Source organism: Syzygium oleosum, unplaced genomic scaffold (assembly GCF_021117445.2).
Source record: "Syzygium oleosum isolate NSW1041296 unplaced genomic scaffold, Sole_v2.1 Sole_v2.23, whole genome shotgun sequence".
NCBI classification, from domain to species: domain Eukaryota; kingdom Viridiplantae; phylum Streptophyta; class Magnoliopsida; order Myrtales; family Myrtaceae; genus Syzygium; species Syzygium oleosum.
This window is the reverse complement of record NW_026607507.1, coordinates 4,210,309-4,237,636: the sequence shown is the minus strand read 5'-3', so window position 1 is coordinate 4,237,636 and position 27,328 is coordinate 4,210,309. Positions and strand designations below refer to the sequence as shown.

General features: G+C 36.9%; 1 protein-coding gene across 3 annotated transcripts; it reads left to right on the top strand.

The window, feature by feature from the left end:
* The first annotated feature begins 1,425 nt into the window (after positions 1-1,425).
* Positions 1,426-26,122, top strand: LOC115682350 (protein NUCLEOLAR FACTOR 1-like). Of its 3 annotated transcripts, none has more exons than XR_008818944.1 (26): positions 1,426-1,747; positions 2,048-2,103; positions 2,422-2,532; positions 2,958-3,075; positions 3,659-3,753; positions 4,193-4,379; positions 6,987-7,125; positions 7,675-7,798; positions 8,700-8,800; positions 8,926-9,057; positions 10,180-10,260; positions 12,058-12,245; positions 13,618-13,690; positions 15,327-15,386; positions 15,501-15,539; positions 15,650-15,738; positions 15,836-15,900; positions 16,421-16,467; positions 17,399-17,458; positions 18,476-18,547; positions 19,898-19,927; positions 20,847-20,941; positions 21,079-21,128; positions 23,827-23,889; positions 24,049-24,120; positions 25,675-25,743. XR_008818944.1 is itself a non-coding variant. In XM_056321541.1 (26 exons), the coding sequence occupies exons 2-26, from the start codon at positions 2,076-2,078 to the stop codon at positions 25,747-25,749; spliced, it is 2,247 nt and encodes a 748-aa protein (XP_056177516.1). In that variant the 5' UTR covers positions 1,427-1,747; positions 2,048-2,075; the 3' UTR covers positions 25,750-26,122. The 3 variants fall into 3 exon arrangements, 2 of the variants coding, with proteins under 2 accessions (XP_056177516.1, XP_056177515.1); XM_056321541.1 differs by having other exon boundaries at positions 1,427-1,747; positions 2,425-2,532; positions 21,079-21,184; positions 25,675-26,122; XM_056321540.1 differs by having other exon boundaries at positions 1,427-1,747; positions 21,079-21,184; positions 25,675-26,122.
* The last annotated feature ends 1,206 nt before the right edge of the window (positions 26,123-27,328 follow it).

The window sequence follows — 27,328 nt, the reverse complement described above, 5'->3', positions numbered from 1 at the left end:
AAGAAAATAACAACATGATAACAATAACAAAGACCCACTAACATATCCCACTAACTAAAACGTGTAGAAATAAACCCCTACAAACTAGGACTCCACTACTACATTATTGAAGACATGTAAAATTGAAATTTGACCACTTCAAAACTACTTCACATGCTGGTGTTGTGTTTGTTCAATACGTGGGTCTAGCAGTCGCAGGCAGTGTGTGGCTCGTTTTCGCTCGGCAGTTTAGTTTTTAGTTACTTATCTTTGTCGCCCGCATCGTCATCCCTCTCACCTTCTTCCAATCTCGCATCTGCCGCCGATGCGGCACTTGAGTGTTGCTGGCCCTGCTCTCACCTGCCCTTGTGGCTCTACCAGGCGCATGCAGCGTGGCTCGTTTTCGCTTGGCTAGTTTAGTTTTTAGTTACTTGTCTTTGTTTTTTTTTTTTTTTTTGGCTTTTATAGTCTAAAGGCAACATGACCTATTACACAACATGTGGCAAGCTGGCAGATTATTTTTAGAGATGATTAATTACGTTTGGTTCGTTTTCTTTCTACCTAGAGTAACTGTCATGGAAGTATTGCTTTCCGCCATGGTCAAGCTGTGGTTATTTTTTGTCTCATTGTGGTGATTTTTGTTGGCAATCAGAATTTTCTTGGTCATACATGTTTTTCAGGAAGGCTGTTGCTTGGTTTTTTCCTAGCGTTACTGAGGTATATATGGTGGTTTCAGTGCCAAGCTGACTCTACATTAGTGGGCGAGTGCATAGCTTTTGTGAAGGAGGTGGACTTTGTGCTTGGAAAAATTCTATGATGGTTTCTCCAGCATTTGTGCATTGCTGGTGGACATTTAGTACGTGGTTCTAGCTTAGAAAGTGAAGGCGGTGCTTATGCCGAGTTGGAGGGGCACCCGACCATGGGAAGTCCATGATATTTCTTTTGGCATAAATTGATGCTAGCCTGTCTACCCTAAAGGGTTGGGATTCAACAATTGTTTCCCCACATATCTGTTGCTGTAACCTAAGTAGCACCGACACGCGACACGACACGACACGATCCGTTATTTCTCAAAAAATAGAGAATTCCAATACGTTGGGACGCGTTGTATATTAAATGTATATTTTTATATATACACGATAAATTAATTCGATTCAAATCTACAAATAAATAAATAAATAATAATAAGAAAAGAGCCTAAAATGAATTTAGGCTAAAAACATTAATCCACCATTTGGTAATATTATTCATCGCTTCAATTTTTTTTTCATATATAATAATATGTAATTTTTTTTAGTTTGTCCAAATTCCAAACAGCAAAATTAGAACAATCTTTTTTTGCAGAAAGTTTCGAGTTATATATATATATATATGTTTAGTGGGCCCCGGGGAAGCTGCAGGGGACGACGGCGAGTCCCACGGCCTACTCCTCACTGCTCAACTCCCAGTCCCCTGCCCCGCCCCCCGCCCACCGGAAAAAGGAAAAACCGATCGGAAAACCGAGCTCGAAATTCCGGGCCACAACACCCCACCACCAAAGGAGAAACCGGAAGAAGGGGCGCCGGAAATCGGAATCGGAATCGGAATCGGCGGTGGAGCCCCGATTAGGGCTAAGCTCGAGGGAGGGGGGGGGGGTTTTACCTGGAGGGGAGCCGGAAGCCGCGGGAGGACTGGAAGGGGCGAGCTAGGGTTTTCAATCGGTGGTGTTCAGCCTCTTCCGCTCCTCTCGCCGCCGGTCATCTCTCCTCCGGCTTTGCTCCATCCTCAGGTACTCCCTCTCCCTCTCTCTCTTCGCCTGCGCTTGTTCATGAGCAGCTTCCGCTGCTCTTGTTTTCATGCAACACGGCGGCCCCGACTCGCGTGCCTGCCGCCGCGTGTCCGACACCGACACACGGTCGCCCTCGCGGACGTGTCGGTGCTTCCTTGGCTGCAACTATATTTTCTGTCTTTCTTTCATGCTGTTGTTGTTGGTATGGGGAATTTGTAATTTATTATCAATGTGGTTGTTTTCTTGAAAAGTAGTTCACTGTTCGTAAAATTCAACTGAAACTCTTTATGCATCTGTCAGTGATTGGAGGCGCCCTTTTTTGATCCCTATGGGCAAGAGAAATCGTCAGAAGCATGGTACACTTCTCTGGCTATTTCTTGTTTTTATGCTTAACACGCTTTGCCTTATAGTTGGTTAAAATTGGTATTTAAGATAAGTTCATTGCCTACATCAGCTTAAGCTTATCCAAGAGAAAGGTTTTTTTATTGCAATTAGTATGTTTGTATTACATTGTTCTCCTTTCGGCTCTCCCTTATGTCTAAATTTGGTCTCACAACTTTAATCACTCTCTCTTTTGCTTTATTCAAATTTCTTAGCTTTCCTTTTATATTTGGGTTGTTTAAGTTCTTTGCAGCGAAGCTGAAGCATATTGTTGTTTATTTTGTACTGTAAAGCAGGATTGAAGAAACCCAAGACCCCTGAGATATCTGAAGATGGTGGGATTGTGAGAAAGAAGCATAAGGTTGAAGAACACGCTTCACAAAGGATATCTCCAGATCCTGCAGGCATGTGTGAATGCAGCTTTATTACTATTATATGTATAAATAAATATCTTTGGAAGTTTTCATTATCAAACTATTCATTCTATAACGTGCTTCTTAATTTTCAGTCAACTACTTTTCTTTTCTTCTCTAACATTCGTTTTAAAGTAATTTAAAGGACTTGTTTAGATACGGCACTCCTCTATGTCATCTCATGAAGCCTTAGTAGAAATTATCGCGCTTCACATGAGATTTTTGTTGTAGAAATTACCTTTATTAGGATATCTCTTACTTTTTTTTTTTGGTTGAAATAGGATATCTCTTACTTGATGACTCTATCTATGCTTGACATGAGATTTGAGACCAGCATCCTTGAGGATCAGTTAGTTGACCTGCAATCAAGTTTAAATTAAATGGTTGTATGATTATACTGCTATCACTTGCCGCAGAACTCAGTAATGTGGATCACGATGATGAAGCAGTTTATAAAGAGCCTTCTGCCTATGACAATTTGTTAGTGACTCTGGGGTCTAGCGGCAAATATTTCTCTGATGCTTATAGAAGAAGGTAATGGTACTATTCTCCTTTCCTCCCTTCTTTCGCTCGATGGAAATCAATTGCAAGATAGATGATCTTACTACATTTTTGCTGAGGGCATCAGACAATATTGCTAGTCGTACTATCATATCGTAGTGTACATGGGTAATTATATTTGGGTAAGATATCCTTATCTGTGGCTTTTTGTCGATTAATGTTGCTGCCACTCATGCAATGTGAAATAAGTTCCATTAGATATTTACTGCACAACAGCATGTCTTTCTGGTGAAAACATAGGAATAACCAAAAAGAGTGTAGAAGGTCACTTTGGAAATGACTTCACAGAAAGAGTGTTTATTAAACAGGTCTCAAAGAAAAATTGAAAAGAAAATATGGTGGCAACCTTTTTTATTTTTTTCGAGTTTTGACCCATGGTAACACATTACTCGTAAAGCAAAATGTGTTTCATGCTTTCCTACGACCTAAAAGTTCACAATCTTTCATACAAGTGTACTTTTGGATGATTTATAGCATTGGATTTATGTTCCTAGTCTAGTTGTCATTCTTGGACACTAATAGAGTTTTTGGTGCTGGAAACTTTTACTGTGAACAGACAGAGAGAAGAAGAAGGTAAAAGTGACAGTGAAGAAAGCGAGTATGATGATTCTGATTCTCTTAGTGGATCTGGCCGGGATGATTCTGAAAGAGGTCAAAGCTTGAACTTTAAGTATTGCATATATTTATGAGAGTTCTATGTGTTTAAATTTCATAGCTTAAACTAACTTAAAGATTGCTGACCAACAAAAAAAAAAAACTAACTTAAAGATTTTGAATTTGTATTTAAGTTCCTGGTTTTGATTTTTCTTGTATGCAGATATCTTACTTAACCATTTTAGAATTTAAAGCATGGACTTTAAGATTGTGCTAAACCCTGTAGAATAGTTCTCGACTCTTGACCAGGAATTTAGAGCTCTATTCTTTATGGCTTTGATAGCATTACAATTTTTTTTATATTTTAGGAGCGTAGTATTTGAAAGCCCCAAAACCAGAGTTGAAATATTCAAATTTGTAAGGTAGAAATAGCAGCATGTAGCATGGCTTGTGAAACCTTTTCTCTTTTAACTTGTATTTCATGCTTGGCTTGTAGGATCTGAGGACGAGTCCCCTAAGATTGATGCTAGGGAAAGTATAAGAGAAAAGGTTGGTGTAGTTGGTGCTGGAGAGGAGGGTGAAGATGCTGAAATGGAGAATGATCGAGAGACATCTGAGTCTGAGCAAGAGCATGAATTAGACGTCCATTCTAATGCTGCTGTTGAGGCATCAGGCTGTGTGAGGTTTGTTGACAAAAATGTCTCCATTCAATATCTGATTATCTTTATTTGGTTGTATTTTATTTATTGAGACTTATTAGTGGTCACATGAATTTTGATGTACTTGTACGGGGTAGGCACCCCTTGGCCCCATATAATGATTCTTTTCTGTAAAAAAGGTGGTCACATGCATGTACGTTGTACAGTTTCGTTAGTGAGCATTACTTTATATAAGTCATATGTTATGGGAGCTTTTGTCTTCCCAAACATGACTGAGACTTGTCACATTGACTTCTCATTTCCTCGAAACCGCGGATTAATGCTTGTTCACCTTATCTGCATGAAGATCATCTATTTCAGCTTTATTCTCGAAGCCCAGGTGCAATATCATGTATTGAATTTGAGCTAGCTGTTTGTGAAAATTTTTAATTTGAATATTAAGCTTCTGCTATGTTGCGGGCTGCTGCATGCGCATGATTGATTGAAGTTGTGGTTTAGTGGGAAAAGGGGGAGAAGAGGAGTCATTGAAAAGTGAAGGTCGCAGTTTGTGCTAGCCTCCTGTTCCTTTAGTTATATATATCAATGTGCATTTAAATAGGGGATATTCTAAAATATAATAACAGTCATCACTCATAGAAAGAACAGGATACCAATATCAAGGAGCAATCTTGGAACTCTGTCGTCCGGTCAGGGATCAAACAATTCATAGTTTGGAGAACATTTCTTCAATTCAGGTCTTGCATGCAATCAAAAGTGATGTAAGATACAAACTATGTAAGGAGAAGAAGAGTAGACTTGCTGTTACTTCTTATAATTTTAATTTGTTGTAATTGGCTATTCCTTGTTGACTTTTTATCTTTTACAGGGGCTTGTAAAGCAGTCTTGGTTACACACACACACACACACACACACACACACACACACACACACACACACACACACACACACACACACCTCCCGTGCGTTTCCTTGTCCAAGTACTTATGTGCTTTATGTGGTCGAACTTATGCTAGCCTATTGTTTTTTTATAAATAATATAGCATCAGTCTGCGCTCGAGTAAATGCAATAATAAGTTCTTGTCCCTGTCAGTATGTTTTCTTCAAGTAAATGCATCTTATATGCATGTGCTCAGACACACGCTTGCAACTATCTCTGTGGAATTCATATGTGATCTGCTTGCTATAAAAATGAATTCTTGAATTTCCTGAAGGTAAGGCAAGATACCAGATTAATTTTCTGGGTAGATTAATGGTTTTGCGTAGATAACATGGCATTTACCTGGAGTTTTACCTTGTATGAACAACATAACAGATATGTGGGGCGAGCTGTTTAAAGTCGGTTGTCAATGAAGTTGCTAAAGTGATATTTTGGCATTGACCTGCTGGCCTGTGATTGGATTTAGCTCTCTTGAATTTTTACGTAGTTCTTCTCCCTCGCCAGCAAGGATATCTAGTTTGTATTATTTGCAAAAATTAGTGCCTCCACATGAACATGGCCATGTTTCTTAGTAAACTATTTCTAGGAGCCCCCTTAAATTATTTCAGGTACCACAGGACCATTGAATGATTAGACCTTGAGGTACCCAATTTGACGGATCTCCCACAAATAGTTTTTCTTTAGTGCCTTAAAAGATATTTCTATATTTTCTGGCTTACTAGTTAGTATATTTGGCTGTAATTTTGTTGTTTCATATGCCGCAATGTCCCATGGCCTAGTGTGGACTTTCCTGTACTTTTTGTGTAACCGGCTGAGGCACAGACTTTCTCAGATTTTTCTCGAGAAGGAGAGGAAAAGATTAGTGAAAGTTATTCGAATCACTCAGCATTTATAACACAATGGTTTTATTTAACAAGATCATATAAGGAAATTTATTTCTGATTCAACCTACTAAAGTTCCGCTGGCTTACAAAATAATTTATTTGGGGGAGAGAGAGAATAGGCTCTTTTTGAAGGTGAAAGTTATTTGAATCACTCAACATTTATAACACAATGGTTTTATTTAACAAGATCATATAAGGGAAATTTATTTCTGATTCAACCTATAAAAGTTCCGCTGGCTTACAAAATAATTTGTTTGGGAGAGAGAGAGAACAGGCTCTTTTTGAAGGTGGTGCTAGGTTGTCAACCTATGCTTAAAGCCAGAAGCCAAGAAGCTCAAGAGTCCTTACCATCTTCTTTTCTACTTATAATTGTGGGTCCTATAAATACTTGTGATATACTAAAAGGTTTAAGATGGTTCACAAAAAGTCAAATATCTCTCTGTTTTTAGAGTTTGAGTTTTTCAAATTAAAGCGTCTTCAAAATAACCCTTAGTTTCTCATGAAAGAAAAACACTTAAGCTGAAGTCGAGGCTACAGCCAAGTGCTGAAAGCCACAAGTAAATCAAAAAAGCTGCAACCAAAATATCAAAATCTATTCCCAACTGGCTTATCAGCAGCTGTTGGAAGGAGAGTTCATTTTGTGGATGTGTCATTGCGACTAACTTAATGTTCTCTAAAAGATGATGCTGTAGATGTTGGCAGACTGTTATCTATACTGGACTTAAATATGCTCATTTTGTTTTTCCCCCTGTTTTTTGTTATTTCTGACCTGGTTTGTTCATTGACCTTGAATTTTCTTTTTGGGTACAGTTCATATGCTATGCACTCGGGTCATCAGATATCAAAAGGAGAGATTGATGAATTGTCAAAAAAACGATGGAAATATAAATGGGAGGTGTCTGCTGCTGAAAACTGCAAGTGGGTAGGAACTGGAGAGTGCTTTATGAAGGTATGCCTTTTATCCACATTTTTTCTTATTTCTGGGAGTTATAACCACCAATTTATCTTTTTAAACTTCTTGTTGACACACCTACTATTTTAGACCTTCTTTGTTAATATTCTGCATGGAGTTAAATGACATTAGAGTAGCAAAGAAGTGAAGGGGATAAAAAAGGAGTTGATTGCAAACCTTATTTATTTCTTTCATCATTTCTTGCTTTTTGATGAGAGACTGCTTTGCCTCATAGCTATAGGCCTGCTATGTTGAGACAATACTAGAATTCACTTCATATTTCCCAAACAGAAATTGAACCCGAAAGGGCACATTCAAGAAGTCATTTGAGGATCACATCTCAAATGACATCTAGTTGCATGAGTTTTGTTGGTGTGGCTACTAGTTTGTTTTTACTCTACTTTCTTCTTCTAATGTATTTTGTCATTTATATGCATATATTTTCTGGGTTTCTGAACATTAATAAATTTTTAAAGGCATTTGATGTTGCCTGTATGCACTTTTTTAGAAATTAATACACAACCTAATATAAATTTTGCTTTGTAGGATGACAACTTAAAACCTGGGTATGGTCTGAAGCCAAGCTTGTATAGACACTGGTTAAATATCTATGAGACGTCCGGAGGCAGTGATTTTCATACGTCAAAAGAAAGATTGTTCTTTTCCCTCTGTAAGTTGGGATCCTGAAGTTCCTTTTTACTGTTTTTCTGGGTTTGTTATAATCATTGAATTTTTTATAATTCCTTCATGTTTGTCTATCTCTTTTTCCTTTAATGCTTTGTTTTTTTTTGGTCAGCTCCTTCAATGCCTTTTTTATTAATCATGGCTATTTGCAGCAACTTTTTTGGTTAAACCTGATATACTATATAGCATCCCACGCCAGTGGAAGAAGAGAAGGGGGGGGGGGGGGGGGGGGAGATGTGCTTGGTGGTGGTCTGCAGCGTTTAATGCCAGTGATTGTACAGCCTAGTTGGGTTGGCGATTGTTACTTTGGATTTCGTTACTGCAATTTTGTGTACTTGTATTTGCATTTCTTGTTTAAAAACTTTACATTGTTTTTTCTTTTGTTTGTACATTCTTTATTCTGAGTTTATGTGGGTGAAGATGATTAGCTTACCACCTTCTCATGCCCCTAAAATTTCTCAAAATCCTAAAAATCTCCCTAGAATTAAATTTTTTGCTTTGTGTTTTTGTATCCAAAAGTCACCACCAATCTGTTTGTAGTAAAGTTGAGGTTGATTGACAATTTAAAATCGGTCTTGATGTGTAAGTCGTCTGATTGCCTCAGCACGTTTGAGTTGCTGATCCAATCAATAACCTAGCAAAACCCTTTCTTGGGTTTGGTTATGTGTGGCGAAATGATAAGCAATACCACTGTCTCCTTAGTTTTTTTTCTCCCTCTCCTCTCCTTTGTCATCTCTTGTGCGTTGTTTTTCAGTTATAACAGAATATTGCTTTGTTTACCTCCATGTTTACTTGAATGTACCAGGCTCTTGTCTTCGATGAATTTTCATCACCAGTGGACAATAACTATGCTAATTTGAAATACTCAAATTACTTTTATATTTTAGGCAACAGCTATCGAGATATAATGAACTGCAGCAAGAGGCCCTTTTATCACAAGGGCCATGGAGAAGACTCAAGTACCATGGACGCATACATCATGCATTCTGTGCGTGCCTACCTTCCCCGTACACGATCTTTTAGTTTTCTTTTGTTGAGAAATCGGTCTTTTTTTCCTTTTTAAGTCTTTTGGTAGTATTATAACCTTTACAGTTTGTGGGATATGTTTGACAGTTGAATCATATATTCAGAACAAGAGATATTGTGACTCGAAATGACAGAAAAATGGCCAAACACCAAGAAACAGCGAAGGATGAAATACTTTCTGGTGGTGAATTCCTTGATCATGGCTTCACTCGTCCCAAGGTATACTAACAAATGTCACTTCTGCTTTGCATGTTCCAGATTTATTTGAGTTATTTATAGATGAAAATGTTGGTAATCCAGTCACCAAATGTGTATCTATTTCATTTTAGTTGGGCTTGGTTTTTTTGTGATATGACCTTTAGTCACTTTGACATTCTTTAGTCATAGCTCTTAGTAGTAATGCCTATGTATTGTGAGTTTACTACTAAGGACTATTACTTGGGCTTTTTGGAAGAGAGCACTTCAAAACTGATGTTTTGTTGTGGGTTTGGGTCTCGAGACTAATTTGGAAGGTTCATTGTACTAAGGAGGCAATTTGGGATATTTATACTTATCTTGGCATAAGCCAATGAGTGGGACACAAGTGCTTTTAGGGAATCAACTACGGTTGGGTGTTCCTGCACCTCTTGCTATGACTTGCTCATAGCCCCTTAATTATACTACCCTACTTGTGTTAGGATTTCTGGGTCTCTCTCTGTCTCTGTCTCTCTGGCTCTCTTTCTCTGTGTGCAGCGTCCAGCTAATGGATTGCAAGTTTTGCCTTGAAAAAGCTGTCGCTGTGAATTTTGATGATTTGTGGAATTATTGTCGAAATGTACCTTCTATTATTAATCATTTTTCATGGTGATGCTTAAAATGAGTTGGTAGTAATGAAATAATCTTTCTCATTTGAGATAGGGCAGTCTATAGGTACTTACTATATTTTATGACTATCCTTGCTGCTTACAATGGCTTGAGCAAAATAGCTCCTTGCTATATAAGAATCTTTTCCTAGACCTTTCAAAATATCTTTGATATGCATTTCCAGATCCACCAAACTTTTATTTCCAACATGAATCTTGAGTTTGTCGCTGAAAATTCTGTCCTCAATCTTGGAGGCTCATGTGAGAGAAATCACGCATATTGCATTGTGCAGATCTAATTATGTGTGTTTCTATGCCCTTTGAATAAATGATTAGTTTGTTCGTTTCCTTTCTGTGTTGGTTTTGGTGAGCTAATGAATACAACTTTGTTTTCTTTCCCTTTAAGAAAACAAAACTTTGTCGTCCACTCTCACATTTACTTTGTCCTTATGTTAGGTTTTTAACTTGGTTGATTTGCTTTTTTAATAATGCTTTTCAGGTTGTGATCCTTTTGCCACTTCGTAACATCGCATTTCGTGTTGTTAAGAGGCTAATACAGCTGACACCTTCAAATCACAAGGTACAATTTAAGTAGTATGTTAAAGTTGTTGACCAGGTGTTGAAAATTCTAGAGTTGATTTTGCTGCATTGTATCTTATAAGTGACAAAAATTCAAACCATTTGGCCAAAAAATCAAAATATCTATTTTTGATTAAGATCTAAAGATTGTTACCCTCTTACAGTTCACTGTATTATTTTAGACACGACTATAACATGTCCATCATAATTTGGCATTTTGATACCTTATAAGTTTTTCGACAGTGATATACCAAGTTAAAGGTAAAAAGAGAATCATTCAAGTTTTTAACAATGACTATAGACACTCATGAAAATGTAAATGGTTTTAGTCTTCATTCAAGTTCAAAATGTCCTATTACTGTCTCCTGTAGTTCACTGCAGTTGTCATTTTGATTTTAGTTTCTTTGTATAACTCTCATGATAAACAGAACCATAGAGATTGAGTCTGATGCATCATTGTCAAGAACTATTTGGCTCCCCTCCCATCTCTTTTCTCTTACAATTTGAATAAGAGGAACTATGAGTTGTGTTTGTCATATTTTGTGTATTTTATTTAGAGTGGAATTGGAATTTTGCTATGAGTGCATTACACCCGGTCATGGAGTCAACAGATCTTTTAATGGTGGTTTTACCATTGCTTAAAATTAAATAATAAAAAGAAACATTATAATCACTTTACATATATATATTTCTTCCTCAGTATCAATTATTCTAGCACTTTTACTTTTTCTTGATAATAATAACGATGATGATGATAACTATTATTTTTATAACAGTAATAATATTATTAATGTCTTGCTGCATTGCATGGGTACCTTTCTAGTCCAAATGTTTAGTGGCTACTTAAACAAAAGAAGTTGGAACAACAAGGAAAGCAATCAAACAGACGGATAATCAGTTGAGTGAACATTTAAAATGGGCAAAAATTATACAATGCCATCAATACATAGAAAGAAATAAAAGGAAATGCACGTGAAGTATGGCAGAGCGATGAGGAAAAAGATAAGGTTAAGGTCTCTGTGAGGAGAAACGGCTAAAAAGAATAAGAACAAATGTCCAGAAAATCTCTACCTTAGTAGTATTGATAACAAATATCCCAAATTTCAAAACTTAATTTTTTGGTATCAAATATAGTTTCCATTGCTTCAACGAATAAGAGTGCTGTTAAATTGCTGATGTGGTGATTCAGGGCTAACCTGGCACCATTTAAGGCTGACGTGGAGCCACATCATCCCTATATCTCACAAAATATTACATAAATGAAAAAATTAATCTGTAGAATTTTGAAAATTGAAGCAAATGAAGAGAAAAGCATAGAGGGGTAGGTGGTCCATTCAGCAAACATTGCTGCCTTGTCTAATCATGCCAGTCCATGACCTGGGTCACGCCACCCTCACCTGTGCTGGTCAAGGCCTGACGTGACCCTCGTGAGCTAAGGCAATGATTCTGCAGGACCTTGACTCAACCATGGTGAGGGTTTTGTGTTTTTCCACGAAATATGACTGTTTTACCTTGGCGTCTAGTAGATGAGTCATTATCTTGCCTCAATCAAATGATTTACATAAGCAGACCCCTATCATACCATGTGATGGACAAGGAGGGCTCCTCATTTCCATACTTCTTCCATTTGCCTAAGTGTGTCATGCTTTACATAACTTGGGGTTGGCATAGCCTTGGTGCCACTTTGTTGTTAAAGTTTTTGAAACTGGAAGAGTTAATTCAAAGGCCTTTTTCCCCCTTTTAAATGAAAACCAGTGTCACGTTCTGTTTGAATAATGGAAGCATGGATTGTCCACAGGTTAATGTAGAGTACTTGGGACGGTTCTCTGATGATTTTGGTGCTGGAGAGGCTCATGACAATGAGGACACTGAGGTGTTTCAGGATGTCCATGGCTCTGGTCAGAAGTCTTCGAAACCTACTGACTTTCGTGCACTATTTGATGGAAATCCTGATGATCACTTTATGGTTGGAATTAAATTTACTAGGTATATATTTTTCCTTGTAGTGCCAGTCTTTTTTTTAAGTTCCATACTTTTTCTATTTACTGTGATCATTGTTGATTTTACTAAGAATACCTCTCCGTTGTTTATTTTTTAACATGAAGTAGAAAAATTATATGAAAGAGTTTTCCAATGAAAGATTACGATTTGATGATTATAAGGAAGATTTTGCGACGTTTTCCACCAAATCATGAAAGCAAGAATATCAGAATGTAACCAAGCCAAGAGAACAAAAGAAGTATGCCGGAATGTAACAATTACAGCAATTGTGGTTTTGATGTCATCTATTTATTTCTTTTTCTTACTGAGAACCTTCAGAAGGAAGAGCCACTCTGCAACTCACACTGGTCAGTTAACTCGGGCCCTTAGGTAGTACCCTTACCTTGGACCAGGCAAACTTTGCTGGTGTAAATCCCTTGGGCAGGAATCAAATACCTAACATCCAGCTCTTGGGACAAAGCCCTTGCAACCAGGGCAACCCTACGGTGCTGATGCTATTAATTATGTACCTTTTATTTCAGATGAGGAAAGCCTAGTGGAGAAAAAACTTCTTCATGATCTTTTCCGGACATAAAAAGTGACACTTTCGCTAATCTTAAATAAATTAAAATGTGATATTATGTAGGACTATTTTCTTGAGCACCATTTTTAGTCATTGAAACATTGAGAGTTGGGGCTTGATAATTATTCAGCCTCCTAGGATTATCTTCCCATTCCAACCTATGACAGACAATAGGATCCCTCTTAAGCAGGGTGGTTGTATAGGCCATCTTTCATTTTGTAGACTTGGCAGGGTTGTGTATTTTGCAGTTAATTCAACAGTTCATTTAATAAAGATTTTCACATTAGATTCCAGTAAGCAGATGCTCCTAAGGCATGCTAAACTGCTAACTAAACTGTGTCTATTTAAAATGCCTTCTGTTCGAGCAAACCAGAACATGACCATTAATGATTTTCTTTCTCCTTTACAAATCCCATGGCATAGGATGAAGATCCTCTGTTCCTCTTTCTGGTTTGGGTTGATTTGGAAAGAGCGAAATATTAGGGCCTTTGTGGGGGAAGAAACTTTTGTTGAGGAACTTATTGAAAATGGGTTAACTTTTCGTATAATGGGGTTTATTCTTGGATGTAAATGCTTTGATTAACGTTGTGGATTCCTGGTCTTGCAAATTAGTTTTTTTATGGCTTTTAGCTCTTTTTTGGCTTTGGGCTCTTTATGTAAATGAGTGGGCACACCCTTGGTTCCTCATAGTGAAATTTTCTTTACCTTTAAAGAGGAAACATCTTGTTTTCTTTTTGAATAGATTTATCTCTTCTTTTTGTACTAATCTTTCTGTTTTCTACTTAATTACTACAGGAAAAGCATAAAGCTGTACAGCGACTTCTACACATCTGACATGATTGTAGCTTCTCCTCTCGGTTTGATTACAGTAAGCAAATATTCTCATGCTTAAGGATTATTAAGTTGTTGGAAAGAATTACATTTTCCCTTTTCATCACTCCACACTCTTATTGATCGACAATGAAGTCACATACGAGCAAGCATATCAAATTAGAAGGCAGATTTTACCTTATGATCTTAAAGCGATGGAGCTGGCTATGAGCTGAAGCTTTTGTTGTGATTTTAGTCTCCAACAAAAATCATCTGTTCTTTGTCCTCCATCAAAGGACATAATTGCTGGCAGGACCTTTACCATAATTCTCTGAACTACGTATTTTTAGTTGGTGATCATTTAGAGAATCAGTGCAGTCAAGATTCACCTTTGCCTTCTCTATCACTTGGAAGAATTCTGCTACTAACCACAAATCTTATCATTAAAGTGTTTGATGAAAAACAAAACTGGATACTTGGTTCCTTATTGCATGGAATTCTGAAGAAGCTCTGAAATTGAGCTTTTAGAGGGTTAGTGTGAGAACCATTTACTCCACAACAAGCCACTCGAAATTTATCTTGCTTTTCATTGGCAAACAAATAAAAATAAAATACTATTTTGCTTTCCAATTTACGTAAGTTTATTTTATTCAATTTATCCAGCATCTACTCTTACCCTTGCAATTTTTTACTCCTCTTCTCCACTTAAAACAAGTTTGTTTGGGGTGATAAACTGAGATATAATATAATTTGGTCAATTGGAAAGTCATAGATTAGTTGATCAGTAATGGGCGTTAAATCATTGGTATTCTTCAATAAAGCTCTGCTTGCAAAATGGTGGTGGAGTTTGGATATGGAGAAAGCTTTTAGAGGAAGGTGATGATTGCCATTTGGGATCCATGATGAAGGGTGGGTAACTATGTTAATTGGGGAAGTGCATGGGTTAGGATTATGGAAGCACATAAGGCAAGGATGAATGACTTATGGAAGCGCATGGGTAGGGTTTATGGAAGCCCCATTCTTAACAGGGTAGGGTCATCCTGAGATATTCTTTGCAATTATTTCAGTGCTGGAAATTTTCTTCTAGTTCCCCTTAGTTAAGAAAATCTGGGAAGGCTGGTCCTTTTTGTCATCATGTGGTGTGTCTAGAGTGAATGCAACAAAAGATCTTTTGAAGGATCATTAAATTGTTGTTTTTGTAGCTTTAAAATGTTTATGGGATTGCTCTGATTTTCTTAGTTCTTGGGGTACCATTCGTTCTTTCTTTTTGATCTGTTTGTGTATATTCAGAATCTACATGAACAGTTTCTTTGGGCTAATTCTTATTATCGCTATAAAAGAAGTTATTGCAATTTTAGAACAGCTCCTTTCATCAGATTGGAAGAGGATTGTTCAAGTAGGATATGCTGTCTACAAAGATACACATCTAAGGGCCTGTGCTTACATGAGACCTTTTTTATTACTGTTGGTGAGAATTTCACTTGATAAAGTACAAAACATTGAGGGGAACAGCTGATTGGCCAGCCAAACAGGGTTGGCAGACTTAGAGAAAGTATTATTTTTTAAAAATATCATTCGTGCATTAGATTGAAAGTTTATTTCTTATGGAATTTTTAATCTTAATGATTGAGCTAATAATAAAGTTTCTTGCTTTTAATAAAGCATGCAATTGACATCGTTACTGTGAATGACAGAAAATTGGGGAGGCTGAGAGAGAGAAGGAGAAAGATGTTGACTACCTATCTTCTATAGAGGTTATTCTTTTTACGCATTCTATTTTGCATGTTTGTTGGTGGTTAACTTAATTCTGTTTTTAGAGGCTAGTAAGTTTTTGTTTGTTAAATGAGTGAGGATGTTTTACTCTGCAGATGCTGATCATAGATCATGCGGATGTCATTGCCATGCAGGTACAGCAGGCATCTGCTTTCTTGCTTATGATTTATCTTGCATTCCAGAAAAATCTTTAGATTTCAGTAAATATATTTCTTCTTGACCCATACTGGCTTAAAATTTCCAGAATTGGTCGCATGTAAATACCGTGGTTGAGAAGTTGAACCGCTTGCCCTCAAAGCAGCACGGAATGGATGTTATGCGCATGAGGCAGTGGTGAGCTATGCAGAGTACTTATTGTGCAGTCTTATTGTTTCTTCTTTCTTTTGTTTAATCAGCCTAAATATGATATTCGTATTTTCTTCTTTTCTAGGTACTTGGATGGATATGCAACGTTTTACCGCCAATCAATAGTACTTGGTTATTTTTTTAATCCAGGTATGTCAGACCCAAATTCCTTATTGTTTACCCTGTCAGATGTCTTCTTCCACAAACACACAGTAGGCAAGTCTTTGTGTAAAATAACAGGTAGAAAATTTATACAAATTTTTTCCATTGGGTTAAGTTAAGTATAGGTTTAATTTCAGCAAAACAACAACTTTGAAACAAAAAAGGATGTGTGTTATGTAGCTGTAGCCGCACTATTATCACAGTTAGTTTTCTTTATCAGATTTTCCTGTACTTGCTTGGGTCATGTGGCCTTCTGCATTCACTGTGCTCATGCACAAAGTAGCATACAGATGTCGAGTTCTTGTGTGTGAATATCTTCTTGTACGCTCATTGCACTGTGGTTAAATTTCACTTTCTCTTTTCTGTTCTGTTCTTTGTGGGTGGTGAGGTTTTGGGGGCTATCAAATTGCTGTCACTCATCTTGGGTTTCAGATGCACAGGGTGAGGAGTAGCTAACTCTTGGATAAATTATATTAGGAGATCTAACCTGACAATACTACTTTTGCAGATATGAATGCTCTGTTCAATCATCTCTGCCTTAATTATGAGGGAAAGGTGCGCAGATTTTCTTTCTTAGTAAACTTTCGAGGTGCTTATCAAAGCATTCATGGCCTTTGCTATGTTTAGACCATTTAATTTGATGCTATGAATGTGGAGCATGTATATTCTGGTGCTAGAAGGGATGTGAGATATATGCAGTTTTTAAGGTGCCCTGTCTCTTTCATTCTACTAGTTCTTGGAGCAACATACTGAAAATCTTTTGAGAAGCAAATTTCTCAGAAAGGGTGATGTCCTTTTGCTGTGGGGATTTAAGTGGAAGTGCAAAGTTTCAATAGCTTTTCTCATAGCATATTGTTAAGAAGCATGAATTTTGTCTTTGTTTTCATTTCTCTATCTCCGTCAATGACTTGCTTATACTTTTTCCTCCGCTTATTTTTTTTCCGCTTTTATAAATGTTTTTTAACATCTACTCATTTTGTACGCGAGTTTAAATTTTTGTACTTGAGCCAATGCCATTTTAATGAAGTGAGTAAAAATATTGTGATATGGTACCTGAATAACATTGAGAACAGGTAGTCTGTTGGTTTTCCTTAGTGTTGTGATGTTCAATTTTGTGTTTCAGACATTAAAATAAAAAAAACTACGAATATAAAAGTAGTATATGGGGGGGAGTTGGGGCCAGATCTTTGATGAGCCATCATGAGTAGCAAAGGAGGCGACATAGGGCCGGATTGGAGTTTTACTTTTAAAGATCTCATATGTGGGTTCCTATTAGAGAGAAGAAGCCCGATCTATGTCTAGTCTTCTTATGACGATAATGTGTGAGAGCCTTTCATTTGTTTTTGGATCTTTTAGCATGCTTAAAGTATGATGGAGAGAAATTGTACTTTCCAATGCTCTCAGATGTTTCGGTCAATCTTAACCAAAGAGTCTACTCTGGCTCTCAATGACTAATTAATTTTCCAATACGTATTAACTTGTGCAGGTGAAGTTGGTCTGCGAGTACAAAGGAATTCTGCCTAAAGTGTCAATCCAAGCGCGTCAAGTAAATGGCTTTGCTATACTTATTCTTGTGTGTAATGTGCAATCAGATTCACCTATCTTACATTAATATGATTGTGTTTGTACTTGGTATGACATTTCTGTTACAGGGTAGACATCGTCGTTAAATCCGAGAAATTCCTTTTATACTCCTTCCATAACACTTTGTCCTTCAATCCTAAAGATTCATTTTTATAGTCCCTCCATATAGTGTAGAGGAAGTGACCCATACTAGTCAATATACTTCAAGAGCCTTCAGATGACCAATTAAGTTTTGTAGCTACTGTTATTGGACATAATTAAATGGCTCTTTCCCATGAATTCCAAATACATAGTGTTAATAGAGTAACCTGATGCAATAGGTATGAAATGTCACAAGTTCTGATTACTGTGAAATACTGTCATATTTTGTTGAAATTTCTTTTTTCTATAGTTAGATATCAAATAAGCTAATTAGGGATTTGGTATTAAGTGGATTTTGTATATATATGCGCTACAAAGAGAGCCTCTACGTAATATTGAAATTACTCGAGTAAAGATGTATTTGGACAAAAGAAGTGACTAAAGATGTTGCCTTTTGTGTTTTCTCTCTCCTCTCTCTTGTGATCGCTAAAATCCTAACCAAATGGTTTTTGATAGCCAACTCAATTAATGGGGTTGTGAGAATATTTGTGTTGACTTTTACCATATTAATTGCAAATTTGATCTATAAGTGCTATGGCATTAGTTGTTACTAGTTTACTCTTGCTGTTATCTGCTTGCCAGAGTTAAAAGTTTTTGTTTTTGGACAAAGTTTTGGATAATTAATAATTGCCTGACCTAAGTAGTCCTCATGAGAAGTAATGTTCCATACAAATATTGGCTCTGTCCAAACTTCGTGGTAGCCTTTCTTTTTTAGATATACAGTTTTTGACTTTTGCTTATTTCATATTTATAGATTTACAATGTTTCATATTTCTTTTCTTTCATTGGTTTAGGCGGGCTTCTTCCTCTGATATTAAAGTTTCTTCTTTCCCTGCAGATCTATGAACGCTTTGATGCTGACTCAATAGCAGAAGCTGATGATGCACGGCTCGAATATTTTACTAAGAAAGTATGGGTGTGGTTATTTTGCTATTTTGAGTGCTATTATGTTCATTTCATTCAGGACATTTAGTAAGCAGTGTAACTTAGGCCACGTCAGTCTGTCGCATGTATGCATCAGTTATATGTGCATTTTGCATCATTGAGTTATTTGTAAAACAATGTCATTTGCTGAGTGCTTGTTTGTCCTTGTGTTATGTCGGTTGAAGTTTGTTCTGGCCTTTCTCTTGCTGCTCTGATTCCATCTTTTGGGCAAAGTTGATGTTGATCCATATTTGTTTATTTTGATCTCATTTGTTTTATTACTTTGTTTTGCGTCCATCTCTGTATTTAAGTTGCATCTGAATTCCCTATTCCATCTTCCACCGCTTTAAAATTGCATAATCTTGCCATTTATCCTATGATCTTCTGAATGTTCCTTTCCAAAACGGCCCATAATGTTACTCCACAATGCCTGGCCGCCTAGCTAAGTGTTTGAAGATTACTTTAGTGCACTTTTGAAAGTAACATTTAAATTATGTGATATTTCAATAATGCTGCATATCCTATAAATGTATGTGATTTCAAGTGTTTTTTTGGGTTAAATTTCTGGGGATTGTTACACAGTAAACTATGGGTTTCCTTTTGTTTTTCCTTGATGAACTGCATTTCATGCTGATATCTGTCTCTCGATACTGTGTTCAATTGATTTCTATTTTGCTTCGATTCTGTGACTGTTAGGTCTCTCTAATTGTGTGGCAAATTGACTGAGGTTATGAGTGAAATCATGTGACTTGTTAATTTAAGACTTTTGTGCACTCTACAATCTAAATAATGAAGTTTCACGTATGAATGTGTGCTTTATAATTTTCACCAAATCAATTGAAGAGGACAGCACCAAGTATGAACGTATTTGAGCATAATTTATATATAGTTGGAAAAGTAAATTCGAAAGAGGTGTGTAACCATGCCCAGTGGAAATATATGATGAAGAATATTGAAGAATCATACAAGTGCTTATTATACCATTGAAATGAATGAGGCATAAGTGCAAACAAGTGAACTGAATGACCCATATCTGAGCAATCAACAAGCGGAAAGAAAGCTAAAATAATGACTGAAAAGTCAACCTCCATAGGTTCATGCTAGGAAAATCCACGGATGCGTGTCTACCTTACAAATGTTTTGTGAAGTTAAGGAGCCTGCTTAACAAACTCCTTCCCACCTTCATTTGTGATTGGTTTTCAGATTATTACCTTTGGGGTATAGTACAGATGCTTCTGTACAGAAATCTAATATTTTGCTTTATTTATTGGCATGCCTTTTCAAGTCAGTGATAAACTTGTTTTTCTTGTATTCTAAGTTCAGTTTCTTGGTGCAGGTATTTCCAAAAATTAAAGATTCAATACAGGTATGTTGACTGGAATTAGCATAGATAAGTGACAGGGACCCAGACATCCATCATCCACCCAAACCCCCAAAACACACACACACACGTAGATTGTGTCTTGTTACATAGTTTTGTGGGGTTTGCTGTGAAGTTTTCTAGATCTTTTATCAGATTTCTTCACAATTAATAGATCTTCCATATGGTATATGCAATGGATTTCTTGACGCTTGTACAGGATATGTTGACTATAGAATTTGGTATTTTCTTTGGGCGCAAGATTTCTGCTGCTCTATTTGTGTGTTTAATACTATTAGATTATTTGTAGTATAAGGTTTCTGATGACCTTTCTCCATTATTAGAGCATAATTTTTTCCCTCAGATTAAGTTTCCTCTCCAACTCATATTACTTTCATGACAAGAATGCAAAGCCAGAAAAGAGACATTAATGACCTTTTAAGAAAGCATGTTTTTGATTTTAATGTTAGTAGGGGCCGCTAAACCTACTTTAGGTCAAAATCAATCTCCTTTTTCTTGTACCTGATGACAGTTTTCTTTTATCAGAGTATGTTCTTTATCCTTACATTTTTCCTCTCAAGCATAGACAACCTCTCATGGCAAAAGATGAAAAGAATTTGATGACCTCTTTAGATAGGATTTTCTCGAGGGTAATTTTATTAGGGGACAGTGAAACCTTCTTTAGGACAAAGAAAACTTCCTTTTTCTTATACCTGGACCACTTTATATTTAGAGTATATTTTCTTCGTCACATTCATTTTGCTCTTCAACATAGATGACCTTTTGTGGAAAAAAAGGAAAATGACTTTCATGATCTTTTAAGATAGCATGTTCTTAACTGTAATTTTTTTGTAGGGGCACTTTTACCTATTTTAAGAAAAAATTGATTCCCTCTTTTTTGAACCTGATGACTGTTTTTATGCAGGGTGGCATCATACTTTTTATCAGTTCCTACTTTGAGTTTGTTCGAATTCGGAACTTTTTGAAGGCACAAAATGCTTCTTTCTGCCTACTGGGGGAGTAAGGACCTTTCTACTATGTCATAATGACCATCTATGTCCTACCGTCTTGCCTCTTCTAAGTTAGAAGGCATTAAATTTGAAAATGAGTTTTGTGCATTCATTTGAAATATGTGCTTGAATTATTTCTTACTTTAGGTACACAAAGCAGAGTGATATTTCTCGTTCACGAGTTTGGTTCTTCGAAGGTACGAGGAAGATTATGCTGTACACCGAAAGAGCTCACTTTTACCGCAGATATAAGGTTACGTGACGCATGCCCTTTCATTTGTGTCGTATATTAAAAAATGACGTGTCCGTAGAAATCCATGTGGGACTTTTCATGAGAGTCAATAAAACCCAGTGTTAAGCAAGAATAGACAATGTATTTGGATTTAATATGAATGTAAAGTTGGCATTATAATCGAAGAAAGAGCTGGTACTTGACTCTGTATATTAATCTAGCCCAACATTCCAACTTCATTAAAAGGATACATGCAATTTCAAATCCAGCTTATGTTAACCAATTGTTATTATTTTTTTGAAATTGATGACATGATCAGACGCTCATTTTCTTGATGCTGTGATTACTCCTCCTCCCCCCCCCTCAAAAAAAAAAAAGAAAACCACCCCTCTCTCACCTTTTGGAACTTGGTCATAGGAACTTCGAAACATCATTTAGTTCAACTTAAATAATAAGGTCATTCGGTTGGTTTGCATTGATAGCTGGAAAAGGGGGGGTTGTTGGTTCTGGTTGGACTTTGATAAAATTGGTGCGCCAATTAAGTTCTTGGTTTGTAAGGCATTTTTTGATTTAGTCTTGAATTGACGTATATTTTATATCAATGATGACTCCGTTTGCCTTCAAATCTCCCACTAGATTTAATTTGGTTTCATCTTTTTAGAACCCAACTAATGTGAGAACTGATTGCATTTTTTGAGTTAGCCTTTTGTTATGCTGCTTTTGCTGGTGTCATAAAATATTTATCTTAGTAAATATTGGAAAATATGTAATCTAGCAACCATAGCACCAAGAAACGATGTAACAACTCGCTTTCTTCCATCCTTGAGGACTAGGGATTGCATCCTAACACTATGTTCCTTGCATTTTATCAAAGCACATGGAATCAATAGAGAATTGAGCTTGCAACTTGGTACAAAATCGAATGCAACAGTGTAAAAGGATTCATATAGCCGACCCCAACCCACTTAATGGCTTAAACCTTGGCTTGTTGTTTTGCATGTGGAAATGATAAATACGTTGAGTTATAAAGCAAACGATATATGTGGTGGATGAAATTCACCGCCCACATGTGTGCACATTGCTCGAGCCCTTCAACTCGAGCTTGCAGACATATATTTACAAATCATAATATTTCATGCCATTTGGATTTTTTGGTTGTTTTCATTTGACTTGTTAAACGTCAACGTGGGTCCAATCCTAGTTCTTGACCTCAAATGACCTTGTTAGAATGTCTAATCGTAAAGTTTAAGCTTTTAGGTGGAGGGATGACACATGTATATAAGGCCTATATTGACCCCATAAATAAGCATTATGGGATATACTTTCACACCCTTTCTCACACGTCGAGACGGATCATGAACAGCATGTAAAATTAACGAATGGGGATCCTCATAAATCTAGGGGGAACCTGGCTCTCATGCTATGTTAGAATGGTCAACCTAAAAGCTTAAGATATTAGGTGGAGGGAGACATTGGCCTATATAAACCCCATTAACAAGCGATGTGGGAGTAGTCCCAAATGATCAAGTTGAACCGGATTTGGACCTGGTCCCTGGACTGACTGTTAGACCGGCAGGTTTGGTTAGTTTTGCAAAACTTGGTTCATGAAGTCAATGTGTAGATATCTTTCCTCATCTCTCCACAGTCTATATATACCAACAGATATACATATACTTGTTCATAGTTGCCTATACACACGTGTCCTTGAGCATGTGGATGCAGTTCTTCGTGCCTGTATACATACAGAGACAATTGCAAATGGATGTACCATACCATGTTAAGGTGATAGCATTCAACGACAAACCCATCTGATTATCCTAACCAGAGTAGTGTGTTAAAATCTAAAGGTACTTTTTGACTGGTTGGATGTATTCCAACAGATTTTGGTACAAGCCATTGCTACAATACTTCTCTTCTCTTACATGGATTGCGTGTGTTTCTATTAAAAAGATTGTGGCTGTCATGAGTCAATTACGACTTTTTTTGGCCTATAAGGTTCATTGCCTATTAGGCGTGATAAATAATCTAGGTCGTATTAGGGCAGGATTGTCTTCAATGCATTTTAAATGATTCTTCATATTGTGAGTGAAGATGCATCTGGTCGTAAGAAGAGGGTACTACAGAGAAACTCTGGAGGTGCAGTTACTGCATTGCTGCTCATAATAACACAATATGCTATTAAATATTTAAAATAAACAAGGCAAGCTTTTGCTTAAAAGGATTGCACCAGCTGCAATTACTGATATAATACATTGGGCAGGCCCATTTGATACCCTTTTTGCCAAAAACTTTCTCAAGAGAACCAAAGGAATTGCAAGTGGATGAAAAATTTCTCAAGGCCCATTTGATTGCACCAGCTGCAATTACTGATATAATACATTGAGTAGGCCCATTTGATGCCCTTTTTGCCAAAAACTTTCTCAAGAGAACCAAAGGAATTGCAAGTGGATGAAAAATTCTCTTGTATACTTAATCTAGCTAACTAATGTTTGGGGGACATAAAATAACCTTTCAAGTGACAATTACATGCTTACATTGTTTTGCTTACCGGTTTGTAAAACTTCTGATATTACATTCTGAGTCCTCATTCATGGTCTCTCTTTTCATACTTTCGTTTTGTTGATGCATACTGTTGAATAATTCGTCTATTTTTTTGCCTACAGATCCGAGGCATGCAAAATTTAATAATCTATTCTTTGCCTGAGAGGAAAGAGTTCTATCCAGAGGTAGACATTTGTTTTCCATGCTGCTTCTTTTTTCCCAGCATTTGATCATTGTATGGTATTGGGCATCATTTGCATACTATGGATGCAAGCTCAATATATGTTTTCTTTAATGATTTGCATTAGTTTTTTCTGCTGTGATATTTTATTTTCTGATGACAGATTGTAAATATGCTTGAGGGGTCTCATGGCATGACATGCACAGTGCTTTTTTCTCGTTTTGATCAGCTCCGGGTAATGTGCTGTTCCTGTACTGTCCTTCATTTTACTTTTCTGTGAGATAATACGTCGAGGAATGGATTGTAACTCTTTCTGGTCTTGCTTTTTTTATCATGCGATAGTGTTTGGTGGTTGTGGGTAGTGATTACATACGTTGAGTGAATAGGAGTGTCTGTGTGTGACATTGATGTGTTATAATGAAATGGCATCAGAAGATTAATCCAGCTCATATAGCTTACCCTACTCGGTGAGTTAAGGAAGTTAATGCATACTAACACTATGTCATCAAAACATAGCGCTAGGATACAAGCTCGATTGTGTATTAGTTCATATACGTTTACTCACTAAGTAGGGTAAGCTATATGAGCTGCATTTATCTTCTGATGACATTGCCGTGTTTAGCATGAGATGTTTGTCTTGATCCCGTTACTCAAGATATTGTTATATGGACTTTCATGTGTTTCTCTTCTCTTTTGATATGCAACCAATCGTAAATCTTTTTCATCAGTGCATGTGATGATCGTCATTGTATGTGTTCAAATCAGTTTATTCTTGTCTTATTGTTGATCTACCCATACACGTGCTTCCCCTCGAATATGCTCCTATCTGATCCGATCATTGTGTGACTGTCCACGCTTATTTTGTGCACAGATCGGTAGGGCTGGCTTTGATGGTACCGCTTTTTCACAAGACATGTAATTAGTGTTCAAGTTGACGTTGATCATATTGGTTTTGATTAACCCATCTATAAATTCCTTAGCTTAAGGTGTTGTGTATAGATACCGCTTAAGCCATTTAACAGACGCTTGGGACAAATTTTGGTTCTCTAAGATCCTACTAGCCATTCCTTAAAGATAGCTAGCTGTGTATCTCCAATGGCGTGCGCTTCCCAATAACATGTTTCGATACCTTGTTTAACTACTTCCTTTCTAGAAAAAATCAGCAGTTTTAAGGGTTTGTTCCTTCTTTTGATTTTAAAATTTCAAGAACCTATGCAGTTGGAGCTACATGGCTGAAATCAATTTGCACCTTTTCTTCCCCTTAATGTGGATATCTGAGGATTTTGGTGACATCTAATTAGTTTTTACATTGGTGTGGCAGAAAACTATTTAGCTCGAGGTTCGTACCATGGCTAAAATTTCAACCTCGAGTTGGTCAATTTTTATTGTCCAGAAAAAAAAAAGGGGGTTTCACTTCTTTCACTTCTTGCGGATATTTTTTACATTGTTGAGTAGCAGGAAACTATTTAGGCTTAGTGGTGGCTTAAGAGGTTCATATCATGGCTAAAGTTTCATACCCTCGAGGATTTCACTTCTAATGGCCAAATAAAAAAGGTTTCACTTCTTGCAGTTGAGTCAAGGACCAAGTTTCCTGTTAATACTAGTTCTTTGAGATCACTGAATAGTACTTAATTTCAAACTTTTCAAATCAGTGTATTTGGTGAACTGGAAAGACAGTATGTTCTCGATTTGATTCTTGTGTCATACTTAGTATAAAGATATTGCTCATGTGCACTGTGCATTAGCGATTCGCTGCCTTATTCTAATTGTTTGTGGTGATTATATTCAGCTGGAGAGAATTGTCGGTTCCACCGCTGTGAAGAGGATGATAACATCCGAGAAGAGTGTATTTGCTTTCTGTTAATCGATTATGGTCGATAGTAGAAGTTAGTGAGCAGAGGATGCCATTCAGGTTTATCTATTTAACCAAAAGAAAATAGTATAGGATTTTAGGGCTCGTGGATGCATATCGAGCCAATTTTGTGAAATAGACAGGAGAGAACGAAATGAAGATCCTGAGATGGATCAGCAGTTTTGCCTAGGGGTTTCCATGTCTTTTCTTGTATGGAGTACTTCAGGGGGGCAGCCCTAACTTACAGCAAACGAAGTGTATTGTGCATATTGGCAGTTTTGACCTCTTTGAGTATTGGAAAAATGTCAAATGTGTTCTTCGAAGTTCAGATCTGCTGGAATATGTTTGTATCGACTGTTGTTTTAATTCCTTGTTCTGTTTTCCATTTAGTTTCTGCTATACTGTACCAAGAAGCGCTGGGCGTTCAACCTCGATCCTTTTGCAGGCCTCAGCCGGTTACTACGCGTGAATGACTTGGTACTTATATCATTTCATTCCGTGTGCGCGAAAGTGAGCTTGATGATGGTACCAATGCCGACACCGCCGTAATGTCGATTTGGTCGACCATATGGGGGAGCTTTTCCTTCATTATCCGTGTCAGCTTTTAGGGTGCCATGCGCTTTGCTTGCTCCCACATTCACTTCTATCTCATGCGACAATTACTCCTCTCGATGAAGTTCTCGGATGACGAAGTTCAACCCCAACTCTACCTGTCGTAACCTAATTGAGAATACTAGAGAGATACTTCTGAAAAAAAAAATGCGCCTTTTAAGATCTTTCGAAGTTAGGTTCACAGTTTATGATGAAAAGGATTTGTCTTGTATGGAATTGATATCGATCAATTTAGAGCTAAGTCATAGGTCGAATGTAAACCTAATGTTCGAGGTCTCGACGCTGACGGTCATCGAGTCATCTAGGAACGTGTTAGCTACTAGTTCACGTATCGTCGAATGAAACTTGTTGGTTCGAGGGTTCAATTATGCACGAGGAAATGTTAATGTCCCTGTGATTTTCTCTTAGTTCCATGGTTCGATTGACAAGGTCATTACCTGCGAGGCCCCCCATAGGCCTACTATTGTATATCGGCTACATAAATTTGCATGATTTAGCCCATAATCTTTCATTGATTTTTCCGGATAACTCAAATTTCGCATCGTAAATGTTTAGCAATGACTCATTTAAAAGAGCCTCTTTTTTCTTATTTTTTAAGCATGAAAGTTGGGTTATCTAGATATTATTATTATTCGAAAACCCACCAATTCATGGGAGGAAAACATGAACCTTGAATTTCAATATAATTTAATGAACATCAGAAACGGTTTTGAAAAATGGCTCAAGAACTAAATTTGATCACAGGCGGAAGAATTGGCCCAAAAATTCAGCCCGAGGTTGGGTACAAAAATCACATGGAAATGAAAATTTGATAAGTAAAATCTCTCTCTCATCATAACATCATTAAAAGAAAAAGTTTAAAACTTGAGCGAACATGGTGCTGATTTTCCTTTTAACTCAATTTTATTTTATAACAACGATCAGACGGTGCTTAAATCAGTTTTTGTGCACATTTTTTTCAGCACGCGCATCTTTATAT

Coding starts and splice junctions, on each gene's coding strand:
- LOC115682350 (XM_056321540.1), top strand. CDS start 2,076: ATGGGCAAGAGAAATCGTCAGAAGCATG. Junction 15,387..15,500: donor ACTACCTATCTTCTATAGAG/GTTATTCTTTTT, acceptor TTTACTCTGCAG/ATGCTGATCATAGATCATGC. Junction 16,468..17,398: donor GCCTTAATTATGAGGGAAAG/GTGCGCAGATTT, acceptor TAACTTGTGCAG/GTGAAGTTGGTCTGCGAGTA.